General features: G+C 32.7%; 2 protein-coding genes across 3 annotated transcripts; both read right to left on the reverse strand.

The window, feature by feature from the left end:
* Positions 1-361: 361 nt before the first annotated feature.
* On the reverse strand, positions 362-2,430 carry LOC110423000 (myb-related protein 308-like). Its single transcript, XM_021437080.2, has 3 exons — positions 2,156-2,430; positions 1,897-2,026; positions 362-1,298 (listed from the first exon to the last, which is right to left on the reverse strand). Exons 1-3 carry the CDS (start codon positions 2,283-2,285, stop codon positions 845-847), a joined length of 714 nt encoding a protein of 237 aa, XP_021292755.1. The 5' UTR covers positions 2,286-2,430; the 3' UTR covers positions 362-844.
* Positions 2,431-7,574: 5,144 nt separating this feature from the next.
* LOC110423410 (uncharacterized) lies at positions 7,575-13,290 on the reverse strand. Of its 2 annotated transcripts, none has more exons than XM_021437633.2 (10): positions 13,144-13,290; positions 12,890-13,024; positions 12,684-12,800; positions 12,176-12,304; positions 11,739-11,843; positions 10,656-10,796; positions 9,718-9,903; positions 9,425-9,496; positions 8,045-8,243; positions 7,575-7,824 (listed from the first exon to the last, which is right to left on the reverse strand). In XM_021437633.2, the coding sequence occupies exons 1-9, from the start codon at positions 13,267-13,269 to the stop codon at positions 8,082-8,084; spliced, it is 1,173 nt and encodes a 390-aa protein (XP_021293308.1). In that variant the 5' UTR covers positions 13,270-13,290; the 3' UTR covers positions 7,575-7,824; positions 8,045-8,081. The 2 variants fall into 2 exon arrangements, with proteins under 2 accessions (XP_021293308.1, XP_021293307.1); XM_021437632.2 differs by having other exon boundaries at positions 11,739-11,915.
* Positions 13,291-14,313: the final 1,023 nt, after the last annotated feature.

Consider the following 14,313-nt stretch of genomic DNA (forward strand, 5'->3'; position numbering starts at 1 on the left):
TTGATTCCATGCACTATCCTTGGATTAATGCATATTTTTTACTTTGAAGAGACATTAAAAGGCCTCCCACAAAATTATATAATCGTAATGTATATCCTAAGATCATCAGATCCTTTTCTCTTGCATGTCGTGTGGCCATTTCCGATGTCTTCATGACTAAAATTTTGTTGTGGACGTAATAGATTCTCTATTTCCAGCATTTATAACAACATGGTAATCAAATTGCTGAAGGTTCTTGTTTTGAAATTTGAACAGCAACCTAGCTGGTAGAGTGGATACATTATTTGTTACAAAGAACAAATTAAGCCATACCCATGCAAAAATAGCATCAAAACCAGTACAAGGAGGAGAGAGAGCAACATTAAATTATAAAATTAGATCATTCTCAGATCTATCAGGTTTAAAGCACATACATACGCCGCTTAATTATTGCTACATGCATGTATGTTGATGTAATGGATTTTATATTAGTGTACAGCTTATTTACAAGGAAACAATATTACCCAGTTAGCTCGGTGATTACTCACCTTTTGAATCTCTCCCCAATGTGTGTATGCACCATCATGCCTAGGTAGTTTTAGGGATTCCAAGCACTGCGTTCAGTTTCAAAAGTGTTCATCTGTATCTATTTTCCCTTCCTTTTTGGAATAATTATTAATTATCTCCAATAGCTGTCGCTTCCAGCTTTCATCACCCTTTTTTTCTTCGGTTTTCCACATGCCTTGGAGAGATGACTAAGATTTAGATAATGTGGACCTATATCCAATTCATCAACCTAACCCAGCCTAACTAGTTAAGGGTTTTAATTTGTCAAATTATATCTCCCTTTGGACAAGCAAATCGACTACTGAAAGAGAACAAGTGTGGGAGATGGGGAGAATTCCAGGTCCTTTGATATGTTGCACTCTTTGTGGTTTTGTTCCTCTTCAACTTTAGCAACGGAATTAGGAGCTGAAGTACTGATGGTGAGATCTAGGTTCAGGTTCAGATCAGGGATAAGCTCACCATATGGCTCATCCTCCAAGCAACTTGCAGCATCAGAAACTTGATCATTGTCGCATCGCGATTTCACTGCTGGATTCTTCTTGTTAGCTGCTGGGACTTTAGAACCAGATGAAGTTGCACTGGTATTGGAATATTTATGTGGACTTTGAGGGCGAGGAAGCATAGTGATGCTCAACCGATGGTTATTTGGATCAATACCCATGTTCATAAGCTTCCTTCTCAAATGAGAGTTCCAATAATTCTTCACTTCATTGTCCGTTCGTCCAGGCAATCTTCCAGCTATCAAGGACCACCTGAAAACGTTTCCACCATAATTGTTACTCTATAAAAGAATAATAGGCATAAGTATAGGAACAAGCTCTATATATTGTTTAAGCGTTTCGGGCTGTGTAACCCAGGTTAGAGATTCATAACTTCGTAATGCATGCCATTAAGCACATTGGCAATTTCTCTTGTATAAAAAGGAAAAGGAAAAGAAAAAAAAAAAGCTCTATTAATGCTTTTTGTTACATGAATTGACAAACAGAAGACCATTAATAAAACTCTTTTTTGGGTTGATTATGTTACTGGATCTTAATTTGAGTTTCCCCTTTTTATTAGGAAAATCATACTTGCATTTCTCTAATGAGACTCCATCTTGGTTTTCAAAAGATAAAGAAAATACTTTTAACACAAGAGAATTAAAATTAATTTCGGCTGGAAGAGACAGCGATGCCCACTAGTACAATCAATAGGGTTCCTCCTAATTGTATATTGAATCAATATGCACCTACTTTTTACGTTATTTTCCCTCTTATATGGTTAATCAAATAATTGAGAAACTTTTCAACAACGGAAATATATATATATATATATATAGCAGCTACGATGTTGAGAATATCGTATTCGTACCGGTTGCCTAAGAGTGCATGAAGCTTGATAATGAGATCCTCTTCGTCTTCAGCAAAGTTGCCTCTTTTAAGGTCAGGCCTTAGATAGTTTATCCATCTCAGCCTACAACTTTTACCACAGCGAAGAAGGCCTAAACCAATTGAATGAACAAGGTTAAGGAAGAAGAACAATATTTTTTTTCTCGTTTTTCACAATTTTTCTCATAAACAAGTGTTCTAATTTGGTTTTTCACTTTTTTTTTGTCCATTGAGTTACGTACCTGCAGCCTGGGGGAGAGTTCGCCAGCAACCTTCGCCATGTTTCTGAATGTAATTTATGAGCTTCTCATCCTCTTGCTTGGACCATGCCCCTTTATTCGTGTCTTGCTTATCACAGCACGGTTTCCTCATTGCCTCCAGTACAACTAATTACCCCCTTAACCCTAATAAATCAAAATGGCAATGGAAAGAAAGAAAAGGAAGAGCGCAAAGGAAAAGAAGAGGAATTGTATAAGATATAAAGAGAGTATATTAAGGGTTGATGTTGTAATAAGTATAGAGATAAAGCTATTGTAGCTAAAGAGAAAATCAAAGACAAAAGGGTTGAGTTGACCGGTGGTTAATTTGCTCGTGCCTGATTGCACACTCGAGAAGGCAAAGGAAAGTTTGAACAATCTTTTCGTTTCTTGGCATGTGTTTGTTAGTTGCCGTTAAGTATAAGTCTTTGTCCTTCACCAACAGTCACTCTACTCCCATCCTTTTTCAGATTCATTTCCTCTCTAATAAAATGAACTTAAACTTATACCTCCATAGAGTTTCGTCCCTCTGCATGTAAGGCTAAGTTGGTAAATAATTGCATGATGGGCCATCTCCATCGGTGAGAATGGGGGTCGTCGCCAAAGGGGGTTGGCACTATCACATGTTTTTGCGTTGACTGATGGTTGTTTTATCTTTTCCTTTAACGAATAACTTTAATATATCTGAACAAACAGTCCCTTTATTTTCTTGTCTGTTGTCTCTGCATATCATAGGTATATTCAACCAATGTCCTCCTCTTCTTCTAATCCACAAGTATCGTTTTTTGCGAATAAAGTTGAACTCTCTGTTTAGCTCTTCCGTACGAGCTGATTCTTCATGGGATTTTTTTTCAGAGAGAGCATCACGGAATATTTGTATCAGCTCAGGTTCCTCACAGTAATGATTATCAACTTTCTAATCATGGCTGCTGATTAGAATCCTTCACTCTTATTAAAAAAAAATTAATTTCTTTTTTGGATATTAATGAACATTAATTCGTATTGGAGAAACGAAAATCCTAAATTAATCCATTTAGTAGATTTATATGGTATGTTGATTTAAAGCTAGCAGAATGAATCCAAAAACTCATTTGACAAGGCTTAAATTCAAACTCAGACTAAAGTTAAATATTTAAATTTAAAAATAAGTTAATTCGAAATGATTCAAATTTAAAATGCTTCAAACCGAGAAAAAAAATTGAATTTGAAAATTATGTTGAAATAATTATATTATAAATAATTTAAAATTTATCCAAATCCAAAACAATCCAAAGTTGAGATTATTTGAATTCTAAAATGAATCAACAGAACTTGCTTGTTTTGTCATCTTTGTATTGAAATTATAATTGATTAATTAATTTAAAATTTGGTTGCATTATTAATCCATAATTTTTTTTTTTTACAGAAAAGACGTATTGAATAAGATGGAGAATTTTATTTAACGGATACTATAGAAAAGTAATTAAGTTAGATACAATGGCCTTGAACAAAACCCTCGGTAAACTTAATATAAAAAATCCAAGGGCCTCTGGTTATTCCTTGAAGATTCCTGATTAACTAATAATTATATAGATGAAATACTGCTCAAACTCCTTTATTATGCTGTGCCAAAAGGAAAAGAAAAATTCCTTAACACTGTCAGTATTATACTGTTCGCTTTCACTCACATGACCTTCCGCTGTGAAGACTGCAGGTGTGTTAACATTTTGATTGGTAGTTTAAGCATTCCCTCGCAATAACCTAACCCAATATATATCTTCAACTTCTCTTTATCCTGTTGTCCCATGCGACATCTTTAGTTTTGTGTACGCTGGAAATTAAAACTGCTCCACTGACAGGCCATTCACGTGGACTTTCTGACAGCAGCCGACCATTGACAATGTTTCGAAGCAGCTAATTATCCTTCACGGATAATTCAACAACCATTACACATGATATGATAACCACCTATCTATATTCATAGCAAACTTATCAAACCTTCTTTTGTCTGAACAAATTAATAATAATTCTTAATTTTATAATGCTGGGTTCTTTCTTTTTTTTTTTTTTTGAGTTTTATAAACTTTTCCATCACCTTTAGGCTTCACCCATGCATATAGTTTTTGGGTAAATTGTCCTGTCAGTCACCTAATCTAATTTTGAGATTTTTTAATTTCTTCATCAAAATTTGAAACATAAAAAAATAACATTTTGATTATCAACATTACATAAATAATACATTCTTGATTATTTTGTCTTTAAATTCTAATAAACCTCTGCAATGACGTTTTACATTATCATTTTGTGCCAAATTGGATAAGCTAAATCACATGGAAATAACAAAATCAGATTAAAAAAAAGAAAAATTGTTATGAATATATATGAATGTCCGGTCCAAATGTTCAGACTAAACCAAGCAATTTAGATAGGTCAAACAACCTAGCAGATCAAATTAACTTAATAGTGCAATTTGATTTGAATTTTTAAATTTGATTATATTTATCTCGTAAATCTTATAGAGATAACCTCCACCTCATTTGTAAATATACATTCAAAATAAGATTTTTAATTTTCTTAATACTTTATTATATAGCACGTTATCAATAAGATTCTCAAATCTTTCAACTTTTGATATCATTTAGTTTTTATTATTATAGTCAAAATTTTATTTTTTCAAGCTTTAAAAAGATTTTAATAGTTAGTTTTTAATTTTTAGATTTTAGCAAATCAAGTCAATAGCTTGATATCTTTTTGAAGTTTTCATCTCTAAAAATTAACTTTAATGTGCATTTGCTATCATATAGTATGTATAATATTTTGTTCTTTTATTTATTAAATTGAAATGAGAATTTGCTATCATATAGTATGTGTTATATTTTAATCCTTGATTTATTAAATAAGATTGAGCACATAAATAGATATAATTATATATGATCTTTTTATTCTGATGTTGGAATATGTTTTACACAATACATCAATTTTTTGTTGATTCCCTTTTGGTGTTTTCATTCTCTAAAAATAAACCTTAATATAAATTTTACTATTTTGTAGTATTTATCATATGTTTTCACTTGATTTGTTAAATCAGCTTGAGTATTAAAATATATGTTATATATAGTATCTTTGTTCTAATTTTAGAATATGATTTTTTTGTTGAATTCTAACTATGAATTTACGTAACATATGTAAATCTATTTTTGATATTATAAAATTTTATATAAAATATTTTGAATTAAGCATATGAAATTGACCCTATATGATATCTATTTTTGTAATAAGTGGAAAATATTGTACTTGGATAATCAAAAATATGTTTTGTTTTGGATTTCTTGTCTTTTTGTAGTTAACAAAATATGGATTTCTTGTCTTTTTGTTGTTAAACAAAGTAACAAACGATTAATGAAAAATTATAAACTGAAGTGAATGCAATATCATTTAATAATTATAGCCATAGACATGAAAAATATCAATATAATTATTGCAATTGTGGTAGTTATACTAATCATTATTCTCATAATATGAATATTTTTATTTTATAAGTTTTGATCGAAATTACACGGAAGTTTATTGGCTTTCAAAATGGACACTTCATTTAAAAAAATATTTTTCGTTAGACACAAAGGCATAACTGTTCGTCAACCGTTAGCATATCCATTAACTTGATGATATGGTAAGGGTAAAAATATAATTTTATCCTTAATTAATTTTTAAAATTATTATTATATAATTTTATTAATTTTTTTATTAATTAAAAAGTTCTCGATCTAAGGAGGCGTGCCACAAGTGTGAAAGACTGGTTCAGAAAATAAAGATTCTTGAAAAAAAAAAGAACAAATATTCAAGATGCTCAAAAATAGGAAACAAAAACTCCATAAAAGACCTTAACATAATTAATAGAATTCCAAAAAAAAATTATGTACCTAAAATCAATAAAAATATAGGAATCTCAATAAATTATATCATGACAGGAAAAAGATGAAATTGGAATGAAATAAATGTCAATAATAGAAATGATTAGCCGATGTGAATTGAATTCATTTGCAAAACGAGAAATTTTTAAACTTATAATTCATACAACAAATAATATAAAATGAGTAAGATCTAAATGGGTATTTATGAGAAAAGAAAATAAAAAAAATGAAATTGTGAAATATAAAACACGACTTGTTGCATAAAAGTTTACCCAAAGACCTACGCAATTGCATTTCTATATTTAATTAATCTGGCAATGTATGAGTAGATTGAAACATGTCTAATGAATGTAACTACAACCTATTCTTATGGCTCAATTGATATCAATATCTATATCAAAATCCTTGAAGGATTTAAATTGCTTGAAACATATAATTCTTGAATAATTTATTCAATGAAATTAAATAAATACTTATATGGATTAAAACAATTTGTACGCGTGTATTATAATTTTCTTAGTGAATCATCTTAATAAATATTTGTTGAAAGAATGCTATAAAAATAATTTTATATCTTTATGTATTTTTATAAAAAGATTTGGATTTGAATTTGTCATAATTACTGTTTATATCGATGACTTGAATGCCTACTAACACCTAATGTTCTTAGGTTTGATTATTTAGTTTGATTTTGATTTGATTTCTTGTTTATTTTAGCTTGTGTTGATCAAATACTAATTGTTTTAATTTGTTTTGGAGCACGTGAAGCACAGGAAATACTCCAAAGGAAGAGAAAAAGGAGTAGAAACTGAAACCAAGGAAGAATTTTGTGGTTTTCAGGCGAAACACATGTATCTCCTGCTAATTGACTAAAATTGATACAAATCCAGTTCTATCCGGTTTTATCAGAGGATTGGTCGATTCTTGACCAGTTTGACATCCCTCTAGTTTAGTTACTCCTTCATAACCAAATAAGGCAACGATTTCCAATTGAACCGTTCCCATCCACAGATCCAATCTAATATTCAAAACACTGAAAAATTATCAATAAAATTGAGATATGTAAATCATATAAGTTTTCTAGTATACTGTCAAAGGGCGATGTTAGCTGCCATTGACAATGTAATCACTTACATCAACATGGTTGAAATTTTCAAATATTTAAATTTCCATATTAGGAGATTTGTTGAACCCTAACTAGGTTACCCTCTCTTCTGAAAAAGCAAGCTTATGAACAATATATTTGAAATACTTTAGATGCTTGTAATGTATTATATATCCTAATTCCAAAGTGCTGCCTTAATCGTTCTACATGACCATAATGCAGAGGACAAACCAAAATATCTGGGCTTTAGCTACTTTGTAAAGGCAATAGCTGTGGTTAAACCCTACGGTCTGAATTCTATGCAGGGTCAGTATCATATAAGCTTTGTCACAGGCACTGCTGCCTCTGGAAACAATCATAGCATAAGTATTAAGCCAATCTGATAAAAGAAAAAAAAGTATACTGCATCTTCATCAAGTTAAACTATTTTACTAACCAGTATAAGGCAGTCGTTGCATTGACTTACAGTTTTATGTTCCATCATAAACAGAACAACATTTCTCAACAACCTCTCACCAGTGGTTGAATATTGGTACTTCCTGTCAAATTGCAATGATGCTTCCAAAGTGATAGCTTCAGATTCAACTTTGGAGCTGCAAAAGCCAATCACGGTGCTTCTTACCAACTCACATGACTTGATAGCATGAATATTGAATCACCTTTCAACCAAACCATAAACGTTTCAGCACGTTGAATTTACTTGGACATTATTTTTGGCAAACAAATATCACTGTATCATACATGTAACAATAAAAATTTTCAACCTACGAATATTTTATATTCAATTGAGGTCACACCCAAAAGATGCTGGAAAGAAACAAAAATTCTTGTACCAAGTGTGATATGAATCAAAAAATGATGGCTTCATTCAACACATACCTTCAGTTTTCAACGAACACTGTCCATATTTTTATGATTAAGTGATGGATGTAGCTCTTGAAACTGCAAAGCCATTAGCCGGGACAATGGAAGAGCAGTTAATGTTATCAATTCTGTTTCTACGGAGAGAATTTGGGTCTATTCCTGCCTTATGAGCTGCAATAACACCTATAGCTTCCCAATAGTTTGAGACCTGGACCTGCACAAAAGATGTCATTGCTATTGTTATCAAGTGTTTATGCTTTTGATTTTAACACTAACTATGATTCCACTGCATTAACTGATTGAAATGCTTGCACTTGATTTGTAAACAAATGATGGCTTCTTAATGCATCTCTCTTTCCATTTCAAGGAAAAAAATCTTCATCAGAATAAATTTTGATAAACCCTGAAACTAGTTTGCCTTGTTTAACAGAATAAAATTATGCACTCAAAGGATTGAGAAGGTTTCTTTCCTTAACTTTAGAGAAGCAAACTCAATGGAAAACAATCTTTTTCAACAATAGGTGTTTCTAGAGACAATAACTCACCACTGTTGTAAGGTTGATGGAGGCAATTAAAACTGAAGGAGGCATATTAAACTAAGCTAATGAAAGACTTATATGCCTTATTTTACAACATGAATTTGGATTTTATTTGTTACAGAAAATGTGATGATGACTACACATATTATGTATCGACTGTAAAAGATTTAAAAATACCGAAGTACTATTTGTGAGAGCATGAGATGAATTTCAAATTCACTTTATTATCCAACCATTTCCAATTCACTATTTTTTTTTTTGAAAGGCAAATTCACTACTTAATAGAGATGTAACAAACCACATATTTGAAAATATAATCATAAGTGCACAAGTTTACACTAATTTGAAATCCAAATCCTCCATTTAACATTCAAGTTCCAAACACAACCATGATGTATTTACTAAAACATAACTATGATAGTAAATATCGATATTACATGATCCATGAACTGTTTAAAATGTTGCAAATTAGGCTTATAAAGCTTTCCAAGGTTATACAGCTTACATGGCACTTCTCAAGAAGTAAATAAAATTTTGCATTTAAATTAATTGCAAAATCTGACACCACAACATTTTATGCAAATGCACAAAATCTGCTGTTTAATGAGTTCAAGGCACACGAAAGAATAGTTTAGAACATGTGCCTTGAGTCACCCCAAGGAACCTCTACAACCACCTTTAATTCCCAAACCTGAATACCTAGCTACTGAACCAGAAATTAAACCAGGCAGTTAAAACAGAAAGAGGCTGTTAATATGAGCATCCTTTCTATCAAAAACCTCTCTAAAGAAAACTATTGAATGAAAACAGAAAGAAATTGAAAACAAAAAAATTGAGCCAAGAATTAGATGCATACCACTTTGATCCCAAGTTTATCTGCAGTGTCATTCAGAACTGTTTCATTTTCCTCCACACAGATTATTAGAGGCTGGAAAGGGGTGACAAGGGGAGGGGAGAGAAGAAAGAAGGACTGTCATTATATTTTAATTGAAGCTAATTAAAATTATCATGGTTAAAATTAGAAGATGTTTTGGTTGATCAAAAAAGTAAGATACCAAAAATGCTAAAGCATATTTCTCTTTAATGAATTTGCCAGCCATTTTGAACCAGAAAAGGAAAAACATAAAAAGTTTGCCTTCAAATTAGTACCTTATTTTTCTTGTTTCTTGCAAAAGCAAGAGCAGCATCTCCTGCACAAGCATCTATTGGAAGAATAACGCTGTCAACATCACTTGCCAAGATACAACCCTTCTCCAAGAATTCAGGGTTTTTAACCAAGTACTGTGGTGCGTTACTTAGCCCCGCAAGCACACATGGCAAAAATGAGTATCCTATCTATTCAAAAGGATTGGAATAGACATAAGCATAAAAGTGTGCAGGAGAGTGCATTCCTGCATGCATACATGTGTTTGTGAAAAGTTTGTATCCATGAATATTCACACAGAAATTGGCAGAATAATCCACCATATGTTTTCTTTTGCATTGTCTAATCTATTTATTTATTTCCCATGTTATAGCATTATGCTTTCAAACCCTCCCTTATTCCAATTACTAAGAAAAAGAAACTTATTGATGCCATCAAAAGACAATAGCGTTCATAAGCTTTGTTACTCAAATCTGTGAACATGGCATACACCCTTTTTCATCTTTTCTAATTTTTATTGGCTTAATCAATGAATATTTCATCAATCAACCTTCAAAATATTTCCATCCACAATGTATTTTGGCCCTTTTGCCATCTATTTTAGTTTATTTATTAATAATTCAGGCTCCATTTGACTGTTACTTTTGCTACTTGTTTTTGGCTTCTGTAAGTTAAAAACAACCACCAATTAAGGGCTTAGTTCTTTAAATTGATTAGCAAGAAATAATTAACATCTTGAAGAGGACAGCTCCTAAAGATAGCATGTTTTTCTAAGAAGATATGTTACTCAAGAATAGTAAGAAATGGCTTATGCTGTACTTAAGTTCACATGCCAAACCCACGAAAGAAAAATGAAAAAGAAAACACCCAGTCACACATAAACATGCACACGCACATGTAGAAAGGGAGAGAGCAAAACTTCTTTTCCTCAAGCTTCACAAACCTCCTCAGCAGCTGATTTTGGGCTAAGCGATGAGGTCAAGGGAAGGGGAGATAGTGCAGGCGCATGTGCACAAGGTATCTGAAATTCCTTCACCACAAGATGACTTATTACTGCCTCCACTCCAGCCAATATATCTATTCCCTGGAAGCGTGTGCATGATAAAGAGTCAAATAAAAACCAAATCAAAACCGTATCAACCTTCATAAGTGGCATTAGCAGTATCTGCCATCCCTTTTAATTTAAACATGAAAAAGGAATTGGTAGCTAATTGAACTTAACAAGAGAAAACCACATACAAGAATGATCCATGCAGGATGGAAGGCAAGCCATTTGAAGAATAAAATTATTTAATATTTTATGGGTTTAATTGTAATTATTTTACATAAATTTAAGATATTTTAGATAATTTGGGTTATTTTATTAGTTCATATTTTGCTTATTTCTCAACTATTAGGGTTTAGCTTATGAAAAACCTATGTTCTTTCACTTTCTAGCAGGTTCTGATTTATGAGATGTTGACTTTTGGATATTTTGATATTTAGACTTTGAGAATTCTTGAGATTTTGGAGATATTCATACAGATTTTTATACTATCACTGGAGTGTTATTGTTTGAGAGTACATGTTAAACATCAATAATGCTTATTTAACTTAATACACTTTGTAAGTGTAAGGCAAATATAGCCATGTCTCAAGCTAAGCTCATGGGTACAGAGAGATCATTTAAAATTAATTCCAATGCAAATCAAATCACCAACGACTTACTAACAAGACAAAAAGAAAGTTGAGAATAAAGGGAAAAAGAGCAGCATTACTAGCATCTATTCTTTTATCTGTGACATTCAAAAGCCAAAAATATCAAAACTACTTAGAAGACTTCAAACCATGCTAATTCTCAGGTAATTTGAATAAATTTATAAACAAAACAACTGATTGCAGCTGCAAAGTTGGAGTTTTCAGCAAAGAAAAAAATCACAGAAACTTCCACCTTCTTTGTGCACATATACCAGAACTTCCAAATGGTAAACATAATAGATTCTTTACACCTTACTCACAATGTCAAGGAGAAGAATAATTGCCTTACAATTCCTTGTCTATAGTCATCAAGATCATCAACTTCATCATCTGGGAAACGCCCAACAACCGCAACAGCATCCACTTGCGATCGTTTGACTAAGTTCTTAACAGCCTGCAGTAAAGAATTAGGGTGTTTAATCCTACCTGTTGATTGCCCAGTTGTTGGATTGACCCACTTTTCCACCTGCAAAACTTGTTTTAGTTTATAGAACATCAAATTATTCTCTTCTTTCAACTTTATAAAGTCAAATTTTCTCCAACTAAGATCAACAACAACAATATTACACAGTGACATGCCAACTCCAACCTTCAGCTGACACAACGAATCAGCACAAAAATTATCCCTAAAACATTTGAGCCTGAAACTTTTTATTTTTCATTTTCACAAATGGCAGATTAAGTTCAACACCTAAATATCTCTTCAAAGCAAAATCAAATTGGTACCTGTAATGGGGTGTCAGTGACAACATATTCAACAACTGGCAATCCAAGGGAAGCCCTTGAGGCGTCAGCCACTTGCAAATGGCGGATTCGAAGGTACTCTTCTATGCCAGCATCAAGAACCAATCCCACCTGCATCAAATCAAAGCTCAGTACAGTTAAATGCTAGCCACTAACAACAACCAGATATAGAACATATCAGAGTTATAATGCTTATTATATCCCATCTCAAATTGAATAGTCATCTTTCTTTTTAAAATGTCCCAAAATTATGTGTTTTTTTATTGTGAACACTCAAAAGTCTAAACTCTTACTTTTTCCAGTTCTATATGAATGTTTAGCATTAAAAATTACTGAACATCTGTTTTAAAGTTTTAATATTATGATTAAACAAATTCAAAGTTCTTTATTAATTTGCATACCAAGAAACTCAAATGTGACAATTGAACTTGAAAGGGGCATGATTAAAACAAGCTAGGCATGAGTATTTGAGAATTGGGTAAAAAAAAACCTTGTTTTGATGAACAGGTTGCAGAGCCCATAAGCCTTGTGCGAATCTGTCCAGCGCATAACCTTCAACGTACATTACATTAGGCATGGGCCAGTATAACATTGCCGCATTAAGAACCTGCAGAATTTTAATAAATAATTCCATACCTCTACATTAGCATTAAATTTATTTCTAGCGCTAAAAAAAAGAAAAAAGAAAAGTCTTACGTTAGGATGTGAAATGAGACAATCAACGACGGAGGATAAGGCGCGAGCAACAGGCAGAGCATCGCCAGCAAACCCTCCAATGCTGGCGCCCACTCCCGTTGGCACTATCATTACGCTTACATAGTCCCTCTTACACTGAATCCCAACCCCAACCCAGGAAAAAAAAACACTCCTCAGAAATTATACGTATGTGCTATCAAAAAGAAAAGGAAAATTCTTTTGAAAATTTCCGTTAAGAAAATGAAGTCACTGACCTTGTTTATGGAGTACGGAGCGTAGCAGGTGATACTTGGCCGAATGGGCGGTCGTGATTTGGTAATGAATAGATTATGGGTGGGCAGCGACGTACGGTATAGATGGAGAGCTGTGGCTGCTGCCATTTAAGGCGGAAAAATGGAATGTTATGCTAGCCGTGACTACTGCGTCTTTTAAACCAAGAGGCAAGAAGGAAGATAATGCAAGTGGATTGACGGTCTAGCCCCTCATAACATTTTTTGGACTTTTTTTTTATTTTTACTTTGATTTTTTTTTTTTTTTTAAAATAAGGCGCATTTCAGTAAAGACCAAATCATGAAATCATTACATCAGTCTCAGTGACTCATAATAACTCCACAATGGTAAAATCTAGTTGGACAAAAAACGCACAAGAAGAAAAAAAAGAGTACCCTACCTAATATACACTCATTTTAATTCAATTAACATCAATAGAACACAAATATATTCCTCATCCTGACGAGCAACTCAACTAACACTGGACAGCAACTCCATACAATTATCCCATAATAAGATACCCTCCTAAGTATGCTTAGCATAATGTGCAATTGTATAAGCTGCTTGATTTACATCCTTTAAACAATAATTAATTTGTTTGCAAGGAGACTTTTCCGTTAACGTGCAGCAATCCTCAACTATATGGCTTAATCTGCTCGTACCGCACCTATCACCCACCTCCTTTGACAACTTGTTGACAATCCATCTCTGCCTCATCTAGCCTTAATTGCTGCTGATCGCATATAAACAATGCCCCAGATAAAGCCTTTCAGCTCGACTTCTACAATGGACAACTCTTGTGAATAAACATTCAACCCAAAAAGCACCACTATACCGTAGTTATTCCTAACTATGAAACCCGCGCCAACTTTCACCATTTGGTTAGCTTTAAAAATGGCAACATCGACATTAACTTTGATACTAGTGGGCTTCCTCTATTTGCGCACAGCATTCGCCGCCCCATGTTGATTAACTCTTGTGGACATATTTGCCTCACTAAATTGCCATTCCATGTTAAGACCCAGCTCAATCACTGCTAATGGGTGCATTATTTCCTACTTGAAAACTAAGATGTTCTGTGCCTTCCATAATGTCCAGAAAATACAAATTCTTAACAAGTTCTTGACTCTCCACCAAATGTTTCCCGAATGCTT

Source organism: Theobroma umbraticum, unplaced genomic scaffold (assembly GCF_002168275.2).
Source record: "Theobroma umbraticum cultivar Fairchild unplaced genomic scaffold, ASM216827v3 scaffold_20.0, whole genome shotgun sequence".
NCBI classification, from domain to species: Eukaryota; Viridiplantae; Streptophyta; class Magnoliopsida; order Malvales; family Malvaceae; genus Theobroma; species Theobroma umbraticum.

What these genes read in the sequence shown, in the direction of transcription:
- LOC110423410 (XM_021437632.2), bottom strand. Translation starts at nt 13,269, where the DNA reads ATGGCAGCAGCCACAGCTCTCCATCTATACCGTACGTCGCTGCCCACC. An exon ending in AACCTGTTCATCAAAACAAG is followed by an intron (nt 12,305 to 12,683) that starts GTTTTTTTTTAC and finishes GATTTGATGCAG; the next exon opens with GTGGGATTGGTTCTTGATGC. An exon ending in CAAGAAACAAGAAAAATAAG is followed by an intron (nt 9,497 to 9,717) that starts GTACTAATTTGA and finishes ACCCCTTTCCAG; the next exon opens with CCTCTAATAATCTGTGTGGA.
- LOC110423000 (XM_021437080.2), bottom strand. Translation starts at nt 2,285, where the DNA reads ATGAGGAAACCGTGCTGTGATAAGCAAGACACGAATAAAGGGGCATGG. An exon ending in AACTCTCCCCCAGGCTGCAG is followed by an intron (nt 2,027 to 2,155) that starts GTACGTAACTCA and finishes CAATTGGTTTAG; the next exon opens with GCCTTCTTCGCTGTGGTAAA. An exon ending in CATGCACTCTTAGGCAACCG is followed by an intron (nt 1,299 to 1,896) that starts GTACGAATACGA and finishes AAACGTTTTCAG; the next exon opens with GTGGTCCTTGATAGCTGGAA.